Raw genomic sequence first — 19913 nt, 5'->3', positions numbered from 1 at the left:
GCTGCATTTATGTTTGATAAGTCTTTATCAAACTTATCATATAGTAACCTTTGTAAATCAAACATAATGTGAAGCACAAAGTTGTCTACAGGAGTCATTTGTATATCTATAATTACGATAAACTTATGCTGATATGCAGGGCTAGATTTGTACCCCCAGGGGCCCTTGGGCACTGAGGCTCATATACCCCTCACATGCAGGCACGCAGTCGCACGCGCGAACACACACATACACATACACACACACACACACACACACACACACAGGCAATCGTTAGCTAGCTGCTCATCCCCTGTTTCTTCACTTTGTTTGGCTTTTTTGAAAAAGTTACTTGTAAGCGGGACATTTTTATTATTGCCGCGTCTTTCTTGTCTTTTTCTTTTTGTTACTTTCTCTTTGCCGCTCCGCTGGACTTTTGGATGTCCATTTTCTGTCGCTTGGCGAGTTTTCCTGCACAATTCTTTCTGATACATTTTTTTTAAACTTTAATTACACATGATTGGTTTGCTAGGCTGTCACTGAGCACAGTTATGATTAAGCAGCACCCTCTTTTACTCTAACACACATTCACACATCTTTACTGATAGTGGGTCAGGTAAAATTAATTACATGTTTGATACAGACTTTTCATGAGAAACATATTTATTACAACCTATAAAGTGCATTGCAATTTGCTAATTAGTCATCACTTTTTTTAGCCATCTGGTAGGATGGAAATGTACCTTTCTTCCCCCCCCCCACTCCCATCGCAGAGGGCCCTTACATGGTCAGGGGCCCCTGGGCATGTGCCAATATTGCCCATATGGTAGATCCAGGGCTGCTGATATGGCTGCTAGTGTTTTTTTTTTGTAATCTACAGAAAAGTCCACTAAATGTCAGGGAAATATGGTGCCTTCCTTCAATGCTTGTATTTCAATTACGCGCTGGATTATGTGCAGGTGCAGATGGTGATTGAACATTTTGTTTGTCTTGAAATACTGCTAACTTATGACTTCACCATCATGGGTGTTTGTTTTTTTAATCCTTTATATTGTAAGTCTTTGTTTCAACATATGCAGTATCATTATTATTATTATTATTGTTATTATTATTGTTATTATTACTAGAGAGAGAGAGAGATTCCTTTACTCGTCCCACAACGGGGAAATTGAAGTGTCACAGTAACAGAGTAGACAGTGCAAAAGAAATATATAAAGCAAACAAGAGCCTATAAAATAACAATTATTAAAAAGTTATTAGCAATTAAAATTAAAACTAAAGAGGTAAAATCACACACACACACACACACACACATATATATATATATATTATTGGTTATAGAGTCTGACCACTGCAGGAAGAAAAGACCTGTGAGACACTGCAGGTCTAAACTACTAAGTTTTTATGCAGTTACAGAATTTATTAAAGAAATTTCAGGTGTTTAGTTGTTTTTAATAGAATAACAGTTTTATATCTATAAAATGAAAATAAATACATGTAATGGATTGCCCTCTGCCCCATGCAGTTCCCCCTCCAGCCGGTAGACGTCGCTGTTGCTTCTTGTTGGCTGACAGCGTTGAGTATAAACTTCCGGTATGCTCCTATAGTGTTTCTCTTCCGCCGGTCCAGGTCAACATGGTGGGTACCCTGAGAGAGCACTACGGTCCTTCAGCCCTGTGAATCCACGTTAATCCTCACTGCCTGTCTGTCCATTAAACGGTTTCAAGCATGATTCTGAACAAGAGCTGCTCAAATACTTTGAAACACTGAAACTTGAGGCACTTTGATGGAGTTAGATCTGTAAACAACGACTAAAGGCTCCGATGTCCTGAACCCACCGGCTACGAAATGCTCAAAAACACAGCTTGGTTATTATAAATAAACATGTATTTAATCAATTAAAGTGCTGGTGTAATTCGCTGCTCGTCTTTTGAAATATTAAAATTATTGAATCGTCTTATCTTAGACTCCGTTTAACGTTTGAGTCTCAAACAAAAACACAACATTTTAAATTATCTCTCAATCTATAACCTGAAATCGGTTAATTTTAACATTTTACCTCAATACCCAGTCCAAAACTAATGACTTTCTAGTTAAAAACAACCCGTAAATGAAGAAAAACTCTAAATATTTTGTAATACTTAGAGATTACATTGTTTTCAATTTGCCTGAAAACAGATGTAAATGTCCTGCTCTCAGGAGAACTGCAGGCTACCTCAGCTTCGGCTGGATTGCTTTGATTTTAGGCTTTCATAAGTTACATACTTAATTCTGTCTTTGCTCTTCTAGTTTTTACAAATTACAAACAAGTGTTTTCAAATGCTGAAATGTTCTCAGTTTGAACACAAATCTGTAAACACAACCTTGTCATGATGTACCTCCTCCTGCTTAGTGTCTAAATGTGTTCCTCTGTTTGTATGATTTCTCTTTAGGGGCGAGTCAGGACCAAGACAGTCAAGAAGGCCGCCAGGGTCATCATTGAGAAGTACTACACCCGTCTGGGAAATGACTTCCACACCAACAAGAGAGTGTGTGAGGACATCGCCATCATTCCCAGCAAGCCTCTACGCAACAAGATTGCTGGGTGAGTTGAATTTAATGTTATTGTGACAATGCTGCAGAAACATGTCCTCCTGCTTAATGCTGCTTACAGTGTTTGTTTTATATGATTTATATATTTTTTAATTTGAATCTATGTATGGATGTATGTGTGAATGTGAGATGTATATATTGCTGTGCAGTTATTGACCTAACTTTTGTTCTTATACCTCTGCTCTCTGGCCTTTTAATTTCCCCCGGGGATAAAGAAAGTATTTTGAATTGAATTGAATTGAATATTGCACAAGTTATTTTGGACTTTTAGCACAAGTGAAGCGTCTGCATTAAATAGATGATCTTTGGTCAACAAAGGAATACAAATTGCATGATTGGATATCTGTTATTGTGGTTTATTCATAGACAGAAATGAACATGGTGTTTCATTGAGCATTTTTATATGGATCCTTGTGATGTGATTATTATGTGATTATCTGAAGACACGTATGTGACTTAATGGACTTCGACAAGCTATTTACTCTCTTAATTAATTTCAGAAGACTTCACTTTTCTCTCTCACAGTGGTCCAGAATATCAGTGTTTCATAATTTAATATGATAAAGAGAATAACTGCTGAAGGGTCACACACGGTTCATCCTTAATGCACATTAACTATCATGCATTATTTACTCAGCAAGACTTTTTCATCTGTAACCACGACATCTCAGGCGTGAAAACAAAACAACATGACTGAATATCTTTGCTTATGTACAGCGTTATGTAGAGTTTGTCATTAAACAGTCATTTTGGAGCCGTGAACTCGTTGTGTGGACTAAGTTAAAGCCTCAGATCCAGTCGTTGGTCAAATGTCAGCAGTCATGTAAGATAATAGATGTCCTCTATGTTGTAGCTTTGCACCTTCATGGTTTCTGCTACAGTGAAGATGCTCTGTCTCTTTAATGTTGGAAGTGAAAATGAGTGTAGAGAAAATGCACGGTGAGTCAGCAGGCAGTAAATCTCCTCAGAGACCTGACTGATGTACTTTCCTGCAGATGTTTGTCCAAATCAATATTTTAAACACTTTAATGAAGTTATTCTTGGAATGGATTTTTTGTTGGGAAACCAGGTTTATGTGATGCCTGTGCTGAACAAAAACACTCTGGCCTTTTGTTTCTCTGTATTTGTGTTTTTGTCTTGAAGTGTTCTTCTCGATCCCTGTGATTTTTGGGAGCAGACTTTAGCCCCACATTGTGCTATGTCCAGACGGCTGTAGATCAGTCGTGCTCACTCTCAGCAGACATTTAATATAAAGCCTTTTAATTCAATGAAGCTGTTTTATAGTGTTGTACACTCCAACACCATAAAAGGAATTAAGTAGCTGCGCTGATTGACACTCTTGGCTTATGATGCTGAAAAATGTGTCTCTTGCTACAGACTATGGCTTGTGGTTACTGATTGAAATGTCTTCAGTCATTTAAGTATTATATGAGGTTAAAGGCTATTACAAAATACTACCTTATAATTAACACCTCAAATTCCAGCCTGAACTAAAAAGTGTTTTCAGTATTTATATTTTTATTAATCACATTTTTATTGATCGTTTATCATAGGTTACCAAAGTCATTTCTTAGATTACTAACATATTGTTTTATTGTGTAGTTATTGTTTTCACTTCATTAAGCGTGTGTTTCTGTCCTCTCTCAGGTATGTGACTCACCTGATGAAGCGTATTCAGCGCGGTCCAGTCAGAGGAATCTCCATCAAGCTGCAGGAGGAGGAGAGAGAGAGGAGAGACAACTATGTCCCAGAGGTCTGTTCACACTCCTCTTCGTTTTGAGACGCACATTTGTTTCTTTGTTTTGGAAACTCCCATGAATCTTTTCTGTTTTAAATCAGTTTCTGCTTCTTAAATCAAAGGGTGCATTAGGTAGCTGCTGCAGAAGTTAAATGTCAAAGTTGATTAAATTATCTTGTAATGCCACTTTGCTGTAGCTGACAGTGACTGACTCCTCACTTTTTTTAACTTGCAAGCAAATATTACATTTCTGAGTGGTCTATTATGACAGAACAAACAAAGCTCAGATGGATCAATTGTTGTTTTTTTGTTTCACCTTCCCTAGATTTCTGCTCTGGACCAGGAGCTCATCGAGGTTGATCCAGACACAAAGGAAATGCTCAAGCTGCTGGTAAGTGACTGAAAAAACAGATGTTGTTCTGAACTTAAATTCTCTCTGAATATTTCTACAGACTGACATTTCTCACAAACAGACTTCTGACCTTTATCAACCAAAGTGTTGGATAAATTCAGAAATATACATTTTTGTTAATGAGGCATTTTTGCAATGAAACTACTAGTCCTAAAATAGATTGCTGTTTCATTCAGATTAGTCTTGGACTTTTCATCCCAGTACAAGTTTGACCATACACAGACAATTACTAACAGACCAATCAGTTTTATTAGCTTTCCACATGGTACACTTGTGTACACTATGTGTATGTAGGTAAAGATGGTCACATGGTTTTTAGACTTCTCCAGACAGAAATAATAACAGCACTGTTATTCCTGATCATCATCATCATGACTTCTGTTCTTCCTCTTGCAGGATTTCGGAGGCCTTTCCAACCTTCAGGTCACTCAGACAGCTGTGGGAATGAACTTCAAAACACCACGAGGATTGTAGAATCACGAGTCTCTCAATAAAGTGATATAAAACATCAACAATACTCCTCCCTCTTTTTTTAACTGTGGAGTGATGGGGAAAATATTTACAACATGAAAACACACTCAACATTTTCTAACAGCCAGATCGTCGACACGGGGTCTTAAATTAAATTATCTGTCATTCAAATACCAAACTGGATATTTGTAGCATCTGTGATTGAACCTAAAAAGTTTTTCTGGCACCCAGCTGATCAGATTTCAGATTTTAATTGTAGCCAATCAGACATGAGCTGCTACAAGAGTAGTATTGGAGAGAGCCACTTCCTAAATAATAATTAAATAATCAGAGAATTCAGGGATAAAAGTGCCATTACATTTCGGGGGGCGGTAGATTAGAACATATAAAGTAGGCAGGTGTTTAACACAAAAAAATTGGTTTTCAAATGAAGAAAATTCTCCACAGGATACTGACCTGAGTATTTTTCTCTGTATATGACAGAAGGACTGTCAAATTAATTGCAAAGATTTGGATTAATTTAATTTGCATGAGGCATTAATAAGGGATATTAAATTTGCCATTTCAAATAGCAGCTACTTGTTTTTCTTTCTCTTACATTGATTCACAGTACAGGTTTATAAAATGATCGCCAATATGGATTATATTGAAAAGAGACATTAAAATAATAAAGAGTGACTCTTTAGTTAATATATAAAATGAAAGTATATAAATCCACTACACTGTCAAACTGGCAAAAATATTTAATAGCAATGTTTCGTTCCTAGACTTTCATCAAGCAAACATTTTGCCTGATGAGCTTCTCACTCCTCTCATAAGCACCTGTCCCTTTAAGTAGATGTACAAGGCCCTTTCTTCACCAATATATATTTGAAATTAAATGTGAACACATGTTGGCAGAATTTTTTACACTCAGCCTCCTCTTGACCCAGGATTTATCATCTAACCTGACTGGGTCTGTTTTTTTCTTGTAAACACAGGTTAATAGTACAATGAAATATTGGACGAGTAAACAGGCCAGCTTCTCACAAGCTGGAGATTTAAATGAGATAAAACAATTAAACTAGTATATATATTTTATTACTTTTTAAAAAGGCCAAATGAATGCCAAAGCTTTACATCATATGGGACCTTAAGGTAGACTGCAAATACTTCAAATATGTAGTGACAGCTGTATACCACACAATAAGGGATGTTGCCACACATGTTCACTAGTAAAGAGAAAAAAATATAGCTTGTTTACCAGACTACATATAGGGGAACTTAAACACTCCAAGTGCATCAGTTAGTTATTTAAAAAATTGATTTCAACAGTAACACTGAAAAAATGTGATTCACTGATATATTGCTTTCACGTGTGTAAGAGTAACTATTAAAATGAGCTAACAACTAAGAAATTCAGAGAACATTCATACATGGCTACGAGTCAAAGCACTCAGTCATGCTTAAATTAAACAGTTGACTGAAGTTAACGTTTACTTGGTCATGATATTAAGAAAGTAACCTGTTATTTTCTATCCACAGTAAACTTGATTTACCTTAATAAAGTACAATATATTCTTATTGTTATATAGGGTTGCAAAATTCTGGGAATTTTTCAAAGTTGGAAACTTTCCATGTGAATAAAGGGGAATAAACCAGGAATTGACTAAATGGAAGGTTGGCTCTTAATAGGGAACTTAAATACAGTTGGGGAAAATATATTTTAGCATAATCCTGACTAAAACAACCAGATTTCATGCAAGTTCAGTTGAATATTAATGCTATTCCTCAACCACATGCCCATAGCACACTGCTTTCTGCAGGGCTATTGAGACCACGCCCCCTACATGCACTGTGCATTCCTCCATCACATGCACAGATTTCTAGAATCCTGCAGAGGCTAGGCTTGAGAAGCTTGAGGGAAGATGCTTTTTTATTTGCATGCTGAATGGGACTTTTTTGGATGGAGAGCAGCTCTTTTAATTTAACATTTTGAATAGGACTTTGTTGGGATTGCATTTTTTATCATTTCTGAATGGGTTGGGTCTGGGGGGATGAGTAATATTTAACTCAACATTCATGTTTTTATTCTTCATGAAATAATCGATTGTTCAATAATGTTTTTAACCCTTGTTAATGTTCTACTTACAAATCAATCTGTTTTAATTGCATTATTTTGGATGGATGTCTGCTTATAACAAAACAAATATTTATGCTTTGATATGATACCTTTCCACTAAATTACCCTCAATTCAGTTAATTCCCATAAATTCCCATGGAAAGTTTCCAATTTGGAATATTTCCCAAATTCCCCAGCTTAATTTCCCATGAAAATTTACCAGAAATGTTCCACCCCTTTGCAACCCTATTTATCAATATTACAACTAAAAGCTAAGAAAACACCATAGTTTGAAGAATGACTATTAAAATCAGAAATGTTGACTACTCAAAGAGCATGTGAATGCAGAGTGTATGTTTAAGTAGACTTTAAAGAAATCCAGGTCTGATTCAGTAGATTAAGAGTCCAGACATGAGAGGTAATGCTTAAACACCTTTATTGTGCCCAATCTGAACATACTCCACAACTGTAAGTAGCAGCAAACTTGGCAGACCACAATGAGGTAGACTTTCAAAACTCTAAAAAGCAGCTGGGCTAAAGGGACAACAAGCTCAGCATGACAAACTTAATGGATAAAGAAAAGACACTTTGTCTTTGGCACACAGCTTATTATGCATCAATGTTCAACTGGAACAGGAAGGCAAAATGGGATAAGGAAGCGTGAAATCGATTTACTGGGGTCTACTCAAGCTCTGGATAGGTTAATTTATCATAAGCTATGTGGAAGTTCTTACATTCAACAGGAAACAAGCAGCTGTTCTAACATAGGCGTGTCCCCCTGCTGATGTACAAAAGTGATTAAAAACCACTGCCACCTCTCCAAACGTGCAAATTAAAAAGTGCAAAAATCAAAACTATGTACAATCAAATGCTCATTCACTCTAGTCTCAACAGGCTCCATCGGTAGCTTGAGAAATGACGGACTGCCAGTTGAAGTTTATCCAGTACTATTGTTACATACATTTAATATACCTGGACCAATAAAGCAAGTTAAAGAAGTACGTCTGTGCCCATTCAGTTGAAATTTGGGAGGGCAAAATTAAAAAGGAAAAAAAAAAAAAAAAAGCCACAGAAAAATGCATGAGAAAAAATAAAAAGGGGGGGTTTTCCCATAAACAGCCGCCTGGTAGAATTCTGTTCAAAATTTTCATGTCATGACTTAAAACCGTTTGTGTACAAATTAGTAAAAAACTGCGTAAAAATGTCTGAAATGCCACTGGTTAAATGAAGCCCAACATTCAACTCCCAAAAGTAAGAAACACCAGTTGGCTTGCACAGGAAAAAACGGATGCCAACTGGGGGTCGGGGAGGGAGGGAGGAGGGGAAAAAAATAAAAATTTAAAGGCACTGTATGGCATCTGCCAATGAACGGCAATGAGACTTGCGTGATTGCTCTTCACTATGCAACACATGTAAACAAAAAGAAAAAAGAAATGGCATTTATCCACTTCTTACCCTTAGGCTGACTCCCATCTCTCTGTCTGGCCACAAGTCTGGGATAATGCATAAGTGTGAAGGGCCCCTTGTTTCTCCCGACAAGGTCACTGTGCATAGTGCCACTGTGAACAACAGCAAAAATGTAGCAAGTGCAAAAAGTGAACATTTTCTACAGTGATATCCCCAGTGCCTGGTGGAGTGCCATGGAGTCCTCGTACTGAGGACATCCGGCACACGTGCTCTCTCCTCGGCGGGCAGCCTCGCCACACACAGAGGGGCTCTTCCTCGGGCCCTTCAGAGTGCTCCAATCTCTCCGCTCTAGCTGGAGTCCCGGTTCTTCTGGTTACGCATGAGGGGCCGGTGGTTGCTCAAAATGTCCATGGAGTGCTGCCAGTGCCAGCAGGAGCGGCAGTAGTACTTGAAGCAGGCCTGAGGGACAACACACAGTGAGTGAGTACATCAAGAACTTATTTCAATGAATAAGCAGATAGTAAAATTCACTGGTGATCAACTTCACACTTAAATTAGACAAAAGCTCACAAAAATTTTAATTCTTAGAAACTGAAGTTGATTTGTTGCATTGCTAGAATAGCTTCCTCTCCAAGTTGCTTAATGTTGGGTTATAGATCATCAAAAAAAAACTTAAGATCCAAATTATTGTTTCCTGAAATAAAAACATGAATGTGAGCTTATTTGAGAAATGCAAATCTATGGAGTACAGTTTGTTGAAGTTAAACCAAGAAGATATTATTCACCAAATTATGAAATTGAGCAACACAGCAAGTACATAACCATAGCTTAAGTGCAATAATGGAATATAAATGAGACTAGTATAAATAGCCAGAACCCTCATTTGATTAGATTTTGTCACAAAGTCCAATAACAAAAAAGAAGAGACTTGTGTCGTTTAAAATGCTCAGTTCTATCAATCTTCCCAGCAGTGACTGTTACAGAAGACGGCAGGAGAAAAGCTGACATTTCCACCGACCTGGTCTCTGCAGAAGAAAGGCCCAGGTTGGCGAAGGCAAACTTGACACATGGAGTCTTCAAGGTAGGGATCGATCTGGACCTGAGGGAAAATTCACGTCAGGTTACTCACTAATAGACATAGAAGTGAAGGTGATCTGATATCAGAACATGGAAGGTCAAAGGACAAAAAACAATGACATAAGTGTATCATCTTACCTTCTTTGTAAACTTGGGGGTTTTGATCTCAACGAATGCTGCACAAACAGCCTTCAGGTAACTGCGCTGATTATTAAAAGTGACACGTCCAGAGCCTTAACACAAGAAGTTACACAAGTCAGTGTTTATCAGATTATACATTCACAGTGTGTTTACATTGAAACAGATCATTTTTAGTCCTTTAAGTTCAGTTTCCTAAAAATAAACACCAAAAAATGAATAAGAGTTGGTCTCTTGTCATTTCCCCACCCCATAATACCTAATCCTGATCTCTTTTTATGAGACATGTAGGACAGAGAAGAGTAGAGTTTTTTTACTTAATGTAAACCAACAAATGTTGCCTTTGTACAATGAACACACTAATTACCTGACGTCCGTAATACTGACTTCACTCCCAAATTTTAAATCCAAACTCAAAACTCATCTGTTTAAACTGGCTTACTCCATCTGATCACAACTCCACTGTCCATTCACTTAAAACTTTTTAAATTGTATTTTATTTACTGTTTGTTATTTAAACTCTGTTTTAATGTTGTAAGGTGACCTTGAGTGTCAAGAAAGGCACCTATAAATAAAATGCATTATTATTATTAATTACTGCAACTCTGCAAAAAAGCACCAAACATTTCAGCTTGTATTAAAGTCTTTTTTAGGGTTTCTCTTAACCTAATTTTTCAAAATCAGAGCAAGTGAACTTTTAATAATTAACTGAAACATATAAAGGATACCAAAAGACAAAAGGTGACAACATTTTGACTTGTATGCATTCAGATCACCAACTAAGCAAACAATGTATGAGGCCTACATGTTAGCAGCATTTGATCACACAAGAACAGAGAGTTCTGAACAAAGCTTTTCTTTGTCCTTTTAGCTCACAAGATGTCCACAAACTGCACTGAAAAGCAGGAAACCTGACTTCACACTTTTAGTCTCACCTATGGGGTACTTGTGTTTGTCCGTGTCGATGCCGGCATACATGACGCCTCCAAACAGGTCGTTCATGATGCTGGCCAGCGCCTCAGCATTCAGCATGCCGTGCAGAGCACCAACAAACACCGTCTTACTAGGGTCCAGACGCTGAGCGGGGCAACGCACGTAGTTACTGTCAGAGATCACCCACGGAATCACCTGCACCTGTAACAAAAAAGGGACAAGCATCAATAAAGACTGTATCATACATTTGGTCCTTAAAACTGAATTCAAGACAAGTTGTGTTTTTTGATTTGCCGTTGTGTTTTTTGATTTGCCGTTGTGTTTTCTGATTTGCCATTGTGTTTTCTGATTTGCCGTTGTGTTTTCTGATTTGCCGTGCCGTTGTGTTTTTTGATTTGCCGTTGTGTTTTCTGATTTGCCATTGTGTTTTCTGATTTGCCGTTGTGTTTTCTGATTTGCCGTGCCATTGTGTTTTCTGTTTTGCTGTTGTGTTTTCTGATTTGCCGTTGTGTTTTCTGATTTGCCGTTGTGTTTTCTGATTTGCCGTTGTGTTTTCTGATTTGCCGTTGTGTTTTCTGATTTGCCGTTGTGTTTTCTGATTTGCCGTTGTGTTTTCTGATTTGCCGTTTTTTGATCATGGATCTCAAAGTTTTGGTTTTTGTCCTTGATTTTGACACTTTACAATAGTGCTGACAAATTTAATTCTAGATACCCACAGTTTGGCACAGATACTTACATGTATTACCCTAAGTAATGATATTTTTCTACAAAGTCTCAATTGACAAAAGCCAAATGCTTTAAGTGATTTTATCCACACACAAAAGCCCTAAAAACAATATTAATAACAGTTAAATAATCTAACAGCTCCCTGCTTAAAATCAAAGTTTTAAATGTTTGCAACCTATAATTGATGTGTTCATATCATTTTAGATGAAACAGAAAATCTGTCTCATTTAGCCCATACAGACAAAAACTGATAAATAATGCAATGATAAAAAAAACTAGAGCTTTGAATTCAACTGAAAACAGGAGCCAAGAAATGTTAGCTCTGTTTAAAAAGGAAAAATTCCAACTCTCAAAACAGAAAAAAAAAAGAATCACCCGTTGATTTATTACCCAATTCATACTTTTGTTGTAAAGTAACGATTGCTGAAAAATGGCAACAAAAATTTGCAAGTTTCTTTTGTACTCACATCCTTGCATCTCATCCGGCGGCTTGACATCTTGAAGTAGTACTCTCTGTTATCCTCGGGGTGAAATGGGTCCTGGGAGCAGGCGTGGAGCAGCGCCCTAACAGACTTCTCATTCTCAAACACCAGATAAACATAGCCTGAAAACAAAGCAGAACACTTAAGGACACAAGAACATGTACTATGTAAAATAACTGATTTTCCAAAAAGGCTGGATAGTAAGTTTTCATATGGATAATAATTGAATTATTAGTTAGAATATCTTCAGTAATTGAAAGTTAAAGGGATTTGTTGCAGCACAAACAAAAAGAAGCTTGATTTGATCAGCAACAGAGCGTGAAAGTTATTTTGTTGAAATCAAAAAGGACTCTAGAAACAAACAGACAGAATATTCACTTGGTCCTAAAAAGAAAAAAATGCTTAAATCAGATAAACATAATACCAAATGTCTAATGCATTGAGAGAACTACCACCTTGTTATTAAGCTACACTGAAGCCCCACTATCACAGATCAAAAGTAGCTCTAGGCAACAGTGAAACTCACCAGCATCCCATGTGCTCACCACAGTGCCACCCTGAAACCATAAAGAAAAAAATAGCCTACCAGCTCATCATTACCTTTGGCCACATTACCTTTGGGAGGACAGCGAGGGTGCTTTCCATCCTTACCAGGCCACTCCACGGTCAGAGGACCATAACCGCTGAAGGTGTTGATCAGACCGGCTGAAATCAAGAAAGAGGAGGTGATAACATTTATTTTTGGCAGAATAGATCCAGTTCTTTCAATAAATCTCACATGAAGTGAAAGCTTTCCACAACCACACCTCTTAAAACTAGAAAATCAACAGCAAAATGGCTGCAAAAGGTTTGTAAGGGTGACCATGAAAAATAAAAAAACATATCATGCTTCCATTTTATCAAGCCACATTGTTGATAACTGATTTGATATGGTCAGTTTTGCCGAAATCATTAAAATACCACCAATACACAAAACGTTTTACCAGGGAGACGCTATAACCCAAATCAAATTCCTTACTTAATATTATTGAATACTAGTTTAACCCTGATTTTCACTGGAAAACTTTTGGAAAGATAAGGTGACACAGGAAGGTATCACAATGAATTTTAATCACTTGTGAACTATTTGAGCTTGCATTGCGTTTAAACCTGTAAAGATCATTTCAGAACAGGTCCTCATTCAGTGTGCTGTAATTAGCATCTGTAAAGCCTTCATAGTTCCTGCACAGTAGAAGTTAAAGCAGCAGTTACCTTCTGTGATATCCCAGGGCACCCCACCAAGAAAGACTTTGCAGGAGTACAGAGGATCCTTGTTGTTTCTGGGAGGCAGCTGACCACTCCAGGTGAATGTGGCATCATTCACAGCTAAATAGTCCAAAAAGAAGAAGGTCATTCACAGAGTCCACTTTGCTAGAAAGCATTTTTAAAGTCGATAAAGAGTCAGTTTTGAAGATTTTACCTGCCGCCTGTCTATGCAGACGGGCCTCCCTCTCAATACTGAACACATCATCTGACTGGTCAAGCACATCAGCACCAGGCCATGGAGAACCAGTACGCCAGCGGCGTGAAATGGCTGAGGAGGCAGGGCTGGCACTGGATGGTGGGGTCAGAGGAGAGCTGGAGTCCTGGGGGTCCATACGAGATCCAAGTCTCAGGAGATCCTTCTGCATGTTTGATGCCAGGTATGGCAATGGAGGTGAAATCCGCAAATTTGACTGGAAAAAAAGACGTGCAGATAATTGTCCCTTACTGAAGATATGAAAGATGATTTTTAAATTGAAGAATTTAAAGTGCTGAAGTTATTACAATGAAACCATTTTCATTAATTGCCAGGTATGAAGTATAGAAGCAGTAGTGGAGCCTGTGCTACAATGTAACACATGGCCGGTACAGCAAATGCACATTTCCCCATCAATGATTCCACCAGTACCACATAGTCCTGTCATATAGGTTTCATGTACCAATGAAGTCAGTTAGCTACTTCAGGTAGCCAGTAAGGTGATCTGCTGTTGAATGTACTGTAGGCTGTAAAACAGGCTCTTATCACACACTGTGTTCCCAAAGGCTCATGACACTGGTATCTCTACATCAGCCGGGCTTTCCTGTCAGCCTCGGTATTTGGCCGGTAAATTAAGATTATAGGTCTGTCGGTCATAAAAGCCAGTTTAAAATAAAGGCCCAGCCACCAGAACATTATATATGGCATGCAGTATACAGGACATCCAGGCAGTGTGCATTATAATCAAACAAGTGATGCCAGCAGTGCTACAGAAGTAGTAACTTGTCCCTTACCAACACGTCACAGAGGTGGTCTGAGCCGGAGCTGAATCCACTGGTCTCAGAGTCCTCAGGACTGCTGGAGCGAGAATCCAAGAAGGAGCTGGAGTCCAGACGGTTTGCCATGCGAGCCATGCTGGGGAACTTCTCCAAGAAATCAGCCGTTATGCTCATGGACTCAGGGGGCAGGTAACCTGGGGGCTTCCCGAGGATGCTACTGAAGGGACTGTTGAGTATACCTAGCACTGAAGGAACAGGACAATTACATTATAGTCTTACTGAGATGACTCACTCAAAGAGCAGCGAGGGCAAATACTGTCCTTTAGCTTGTTTGACATCTGCTTTACTATTGGACGAGTGAATTGAAATAAAGCGGGTGATGTATGAATTTTCAGAGCCATATCATATGTTGCAGTTGTCAAGAGGAATGCTAAATCGCAGCCTCTGATTTCTGAAAATGTGTACCTCAAGCTGTGCAATCAACCCCAGGGGCTTCAGCCAAGAGAAAAGGGACCAGAGTCATAATAAAAACCAGGTAACTTAATTTACCTGCAATCCATACTGTGTGACTGCAGCACTACATTGGACAGGTTTGACCTTTTCACAGGTCTTTAGACCTCAATAGCAACAGGCAATACTGGACTGGAGGAACTTTTAGGCCCCTTGAAGCTCCTGGGACTTGGACTCCTCAGTGCTTTTGTAAATGCAGCTTTACTTTTCTCATCCATTTGCAAAAAAGGTGCCTCAAGGGCAACTTAAAAAGAGCACAGTAAAGAAAACAGAGCTTGTGTGCTGAATCTACAGACCCACATTGATTTGTGAGACCTAATTCAAGTTTCAAAAATTAGCATGTAGAAGAGGGTACTTGATGTGCCAGGTGGCTGCCAAGAGCTACCCAAATGCCCGAGTCAATGTTTGAAGCACTTTCAGTTTTAAATTTGATGTTTTGGACTCATCTCCTTTTAATTATTCTGAAACACAATCTTGTTACAAAGGCTAAAAGCGTTTCCCTTAAGCAAGATTACTGAGTCCAATTCATCTGACACCTTCCCCAAACAAAGCCCAGCGTGCAGCAATTCCTCAAGTATTAACAAGCATCTTCCTTCCTCTTGATAACCAAATGACTCATCTGGCAGCAGTGACAGATATGAACTGTGCGGCCTGCAACAGTGAACATGAGGCTCTGGGGATTATTCAGCTGTAGGCCGCATTCAGAGCTCTGTCCCAGTTTGTTGCAGGCCCAGTTTAGTCTAAATGAAGACATTAAGTTTGTGTTTTGGATGTACGCTGATGAAACTGTAGCACTATAAAATGGGTCATAGAAAGGGGCGCATCGTTATAGTGGGTGGTACATGTGCAAAGATGGACGCTCGTATTTTAACAATCTAGTTGGCTAAGTATCAGCATCTATGTTTGTGTGTGTTATGCAGCAACATAGGCCTGTTTATATCCTAACTAAACCATGTACTCAGCTTGAAAATAGCATGCTGTCATCAGTTTGATCAACAGGTCATATATTGAGAAAATTACTCACTACTTTCACTGAGAATAAAACTCTTACACCCTCTAGCTTTAAGGAAAATGAAATCAGCCTAGACTGTTTTTGTGCTTGCTGGATTGCTAGAGATGCTGCACAGCAAAACTGCTACATCATCCTCCCCTGTGACGCTACAGCTTGTTCCCACACAGACTGCTGCTAATGACAAAACCACCACATATTTTAATTTAAAAAGGGAGGGCCACAAACCAAGCACACAATCTCAGATGTTAAAATCACTCCTAAATTCAATCCAAATCAGTAGGGTTATGGAGAGAGCACAAACTTTTGGGAAAACAACCACCACACTCAGGCTCACCATATGGTACTAAATAGATTAACTCAATGTCTGGTTATATTTGAATACATCTAGGTAAACAGATCTGGTACTTACTGGAGGGGGAGCTGGTCTGAACCTGGGAGGGGGAAGAGTGTGCGTCTGTCTCCTGGCTGCTCCAGGGTCTGTCCCAGCCGGAGAGCCGGAGAGATTGTAGGCCCAGGCCCAGGTCTGTGACATCCGGCGGGCCCCTGGATGTCGGCATCTCCTGGGAGCCCGGCATGCCTCCACAGTTGGGGAAGAGCATCCTCCTGCTGCCCACCGCAGCCAGCTCTGACTCTTTTCGATTCGATGTCCAGTTCAGAGATTTAGAAAAAGAGAGGAGAGAAAGTGTTAGACAGCTAAAAAGAAGTGTTGTTTTAGTCCACATTACATGGAAAAGGTCAGGAGTAGGCTTTGCCACAGAAAGCTGCTTCTGTCAAAGACAAAAAATTTAAAACTTCCCCAGTTGTCTCATCTCCCCATACCCTGGCTGACGGGGTAGCTAACCTGCTGCCTCTGTGCTCGGTGAAACTGCCATGCATCTCCGTCCGCATCACTGACCCACCTAGCAGCATGTGACATGGCTGCTGATGCACTCGCACACCCCTGCTAATGACATCAGCTCTCCCCCACCTCCCTGCTGCCTTGCCTAACAACTGTGTAATGAAAAATTCCTGTCGGAGCTATTGGCTTGTTGATAGAAGTACTCCCCTCTCTGGTGGGCACAGCACGTCTCCGAGTCGGTGGGAAGACAGCTGCCAGCACTGCCCGTGTTACTGCTTACTCTGTCTGGTCTTGTTTCCTGAACGAGCTGACTGAGAGGCGAGAGGGAGGGAGGGGGAGTCGAGGGGCAGAGCTACAGCGGCATGGTGAGAGGCAGCATGGGAGATGGGAGTGAATGACTCAGCAGACTTGATTTAAAAACAACTTCAAACTTAAGGATGCTAAAATAACTGGATTTAAATATCAATGGTAAACATTGGTTGGTGTTATCCTCTGACTTTTTTTGTGCACAAACAAACAGAGGGAAAAAAGGCACTCAGAACCCATCGTAGCAGAAGCAGCTGACTGATCAGATGTTGAGGACGAAGAGATTTGCAAAGCCAGCTCCTCCCTTCCCTCTCCAGGCCTGGAAAGCATCCAGCTTCCAGCTACAGCCCTGATTCAGCACAACAAGCCCAGGCGTTAGGGCAGAGAGGCCACAGCAGAAGTTTACATCAGTTTGCGTCAAGATACAGGTCACTTTACAACCACAAACATGCATGCTTTTCATTTTCCTATGTAAAGCTGTGCAAAACCTCTGCTGTAACTCACAGAACAGTTATCTCCACAGAAGAGACAAAAGTGTGGACATTTCTAAAGGAAATTAACAGTTCAAGGACACAACGCAGGCACTGTGCTGAGCTTAAGTCTTGGCAAATCTCACTGTTGGGGTAAAAAAAAAAAAAGAAACACTTAGAAGTGCTGCAATGCTGCAGAACAGCGATGCAGCATGAATCAGCTGTTGGCACCAGAATGTTAATGACAAAGTGTAGAAGGTTTTTAAAGATGGCAGTTCTGGCAGAGAAAGTGAAAGAGACTCCAGTGGTGGCAGGGAGATAACTATACTCCTTTAAAAAAATCAATGCCATCATAGGTTTAGTATTGGTATGAAACTTTACATACATCATTTTATGTGTTTCTGCTCTAAATGTGGAGCTACAATTAAAATGCAATCACTGGACAGCAGCAGGGTGATCAGACAACACTGGGGATCATGAATAGGTCACATCCTCTGCAATTCAAGATCTTAGAAGACTGAAAAGTGTTAACATTCACACATAAATACATTAATAGTAGTACTTATGGTGCTTCTGGGGCCAATTCTCACATTTTTGAGCTATATTTTTAAAAAGCAGCATTTAAGCTTAGCAGCATTTGAACTTCCCACCATGAGTCTGACATCAGAGTAAAGTGAGCTATGTATGGTTCATGACTTAACTAGGGTGAAGTCATCTGTGATGACACATATGGAATAAAATGCTCAGTTTACAGCAGTCTCGTGTTTGAAGGTTGTTTTTCCCTGATTACTTATTCAATATCTTTGGCTTTTAGGCCTTAACCTGAACTTTCAAGATGACAAACTGGGCTTTTCTCCACTGCTATCTGACCTTTAATTTAGAATAAAATTATGTTTATTTTAACTAAGGCAGCAGTTTCCAATGGGAACAGTTAATTGGTCTTTATGTATAACAAAATGTCAGACTTTGCATTGTCTAGTATGCTACCGAAGTATTACATGCCTTGCAGTGTTCATTTGAAACCACATTTAGCCATTTAAAAGTAGGTATTGTTACACCTATGTTTTTAACATTGTGGCTTAAAATTATAAGAAAAAGCAAACAGTTTGATTGAAGCTAATGACTAAATGATGTCTGCTCATGTGGTTCAGGTTCACTGAGATGGCTTAGTTTCGATTTAATTCAGCATTTCTAAATCCTGCAGCCAGTGTGTGCTTTAAACAGTAGCATTGTCAAAGTAACATTGCATTGAAGTTTTTTTTCCCCAGCTGTGTCCACCTGCTGCAGAGTGAACCACAAATGTAGACTTTTACCACACAGCAGGTCGGGCTTTCCCTTGGTGTTGTTGGGGGTGGTGCACACACCGGTGAAATCCAGAGCGTTGCCCAGCATGGTGTTCATCCTGCGGAAGATGTCCGCGTTGCTGCAGGTGGACAAGGCCGGAGACTCGGAGTCTGGACTATCTGGCCTGCGGGGGTCGTTTCTCTGCAGGAGGACCCGGGGAGGAGAGGACAAGGTCAAATTTTGCACTTATGCAACAAGTGAAGGTCAAGGTAAGGGCACATTTAGTGAACTTAAGAGAGCTCGTGAGCTCCTCTTGGGTAGGAATTAAAGTCTGCAAGTCTGGAGGAGGCGTCGGTGGTAATTTCGTGTCACACAAAAGGTCAAGATTTTGCCTGAACAAAATGTAATTCACCAATTTAATTTGCTTTCTGACTCACCAGGGAAAACGCCATGTTGTGGACTGACAGCCTGTGATAAATGTCACAAAATTAACCACTGTGTGCAATACAAGGTCATATTTATGAAGTCTGTTAGCCGCTAATTAGTCTCAATTTACTGAACGTGTGCTCAGCGAATGGCTGCGCCTCGAGGAGCAGACTGTGCACGCGCTCAACATCAAAGAGTTGACCGACAAAATAAAAGTCACGTGCCCATGTAAGTAAAAATAAAGTAAAAAAAGATATCAGAAAAATACTCAACTTTATTATCAAGCATTTGTACGGAAGAGGATAAGAGTCACTGAAAAAAAAAGAATAAGATCAATTTTCTAAATTATTATTATTATTCTGAGAAAAAAAGTCAGAAATCTGAGATTAAAGTCAGAATTCTGTCTACTTTTAGTCTGAACTGAAATTAGTGAGTGGAAACGGATTTTTTGAAGAATCTCACTTTGACAATATCAAAAATCATCACTAATATGCTACATTTCCAATGGCTTTTATTTGGAAATTCCAAATCAGGTGTTGCTGTAATTGGCAGCATCACATTTTGAAGTTTTCTCCTTTCAGTCTGAATCAAAACACATCAGTGGAAACTGAGATTTATTGTAATGCCAAATATATAATTACCAGGCACATTTTTATATTTCAGATTGCTTTTATTTTGAAAATCCACCAGAATTCTGACTTTAATCTCAGAATTCTGTCGTTTTTCTAAAATAC

General features: G+C 39.3%; 2 protein-coding genes across 3 annotated transcripts; one reads left to right on the top strand and one right to left on the bottom strand.

The window, feature by feature from the left end:
- Positions 1-1488: 1488 nt before the first annotated feature.
- LOC117811007 (40S ribosomal protein S17) lies at positions 1489-5236 on the top strand. The gene is made up of 5 exons (XM_034681036.1): positions 1489-1617; positions 2412-2563; positions 4219-4324; positions 4635-4700; positions 5118-5236. The coding sequence occupies exons 1-5, from the start codon at positions 1615-1617 to the stop codon at positions 5193-5195; spliced, it is 405 nt and encodes a 134-aa protein (XP_034536927.1). The 5' UTR covers positions 1489-1614; the 3' UTR covers positions 5196-5236.
- A 2476-nt stretch (positions 5237-7712) lies between these two features.
- Positions 7713-19342, bottom strand: cpeb1b (cytoplasmic polyadenylation element binding protein 1b). 2 transcript variants are annotated; one of them, XM_034679708.1, is made up of 12 exons: positions 19191-19342; positions 18783-18954; positions 16265-16486; positions 14349-14578; positions 13516-13771; positions 13308-13421; positions 12657-12761; positions 12042-12178; positions 10851-11049; positions 9916-10010; positions 9719-9799; positions 7713-9159 (listed from the first exon to the last, which is right to left on the bottom strand). In XM_034679708.1, the coding sequence occupies exons 1-12, from the start codon at positions 19203-19205 to the stop codon at positions 9049-9051; spliced, it is 1737 nt and encodes a 578-aa protein (XP_034535599.1). In that variant the 5' UTR covers positions 19206-19342; the 3' UTR covers positions 7713-9048. The 2 variants fall into 2 exon arrangements, with proteins under 2 accessions (XP_034535599.1, XP_034535600.1); XM_034679709.1 differs by having other exon boundaries at positions 18834-18954; positions 19191-19341.
- Positions 19343-19913: the final 571 nt, after the last annotated feature.

This window comes from Notolabrus celidotus, chromosome 3 (assembly GCF_009762535.1).
Source record: "Notolabrus celidotus isolate fNotCel1 chromosome 3, fNotCel1.pri, whole genome shotgun sequence".
NCBI lineage: Eukaryota > Metazoa > Chordata > Actinopteri > Labriformes > Labridae > Notolabrus > Notolabrus celidotus.
The sequence above is the reverse complement of the archived record's forward strand: the minus strand, read 5'-3'. Positions and strand labels throughout refer to the sequence as shown.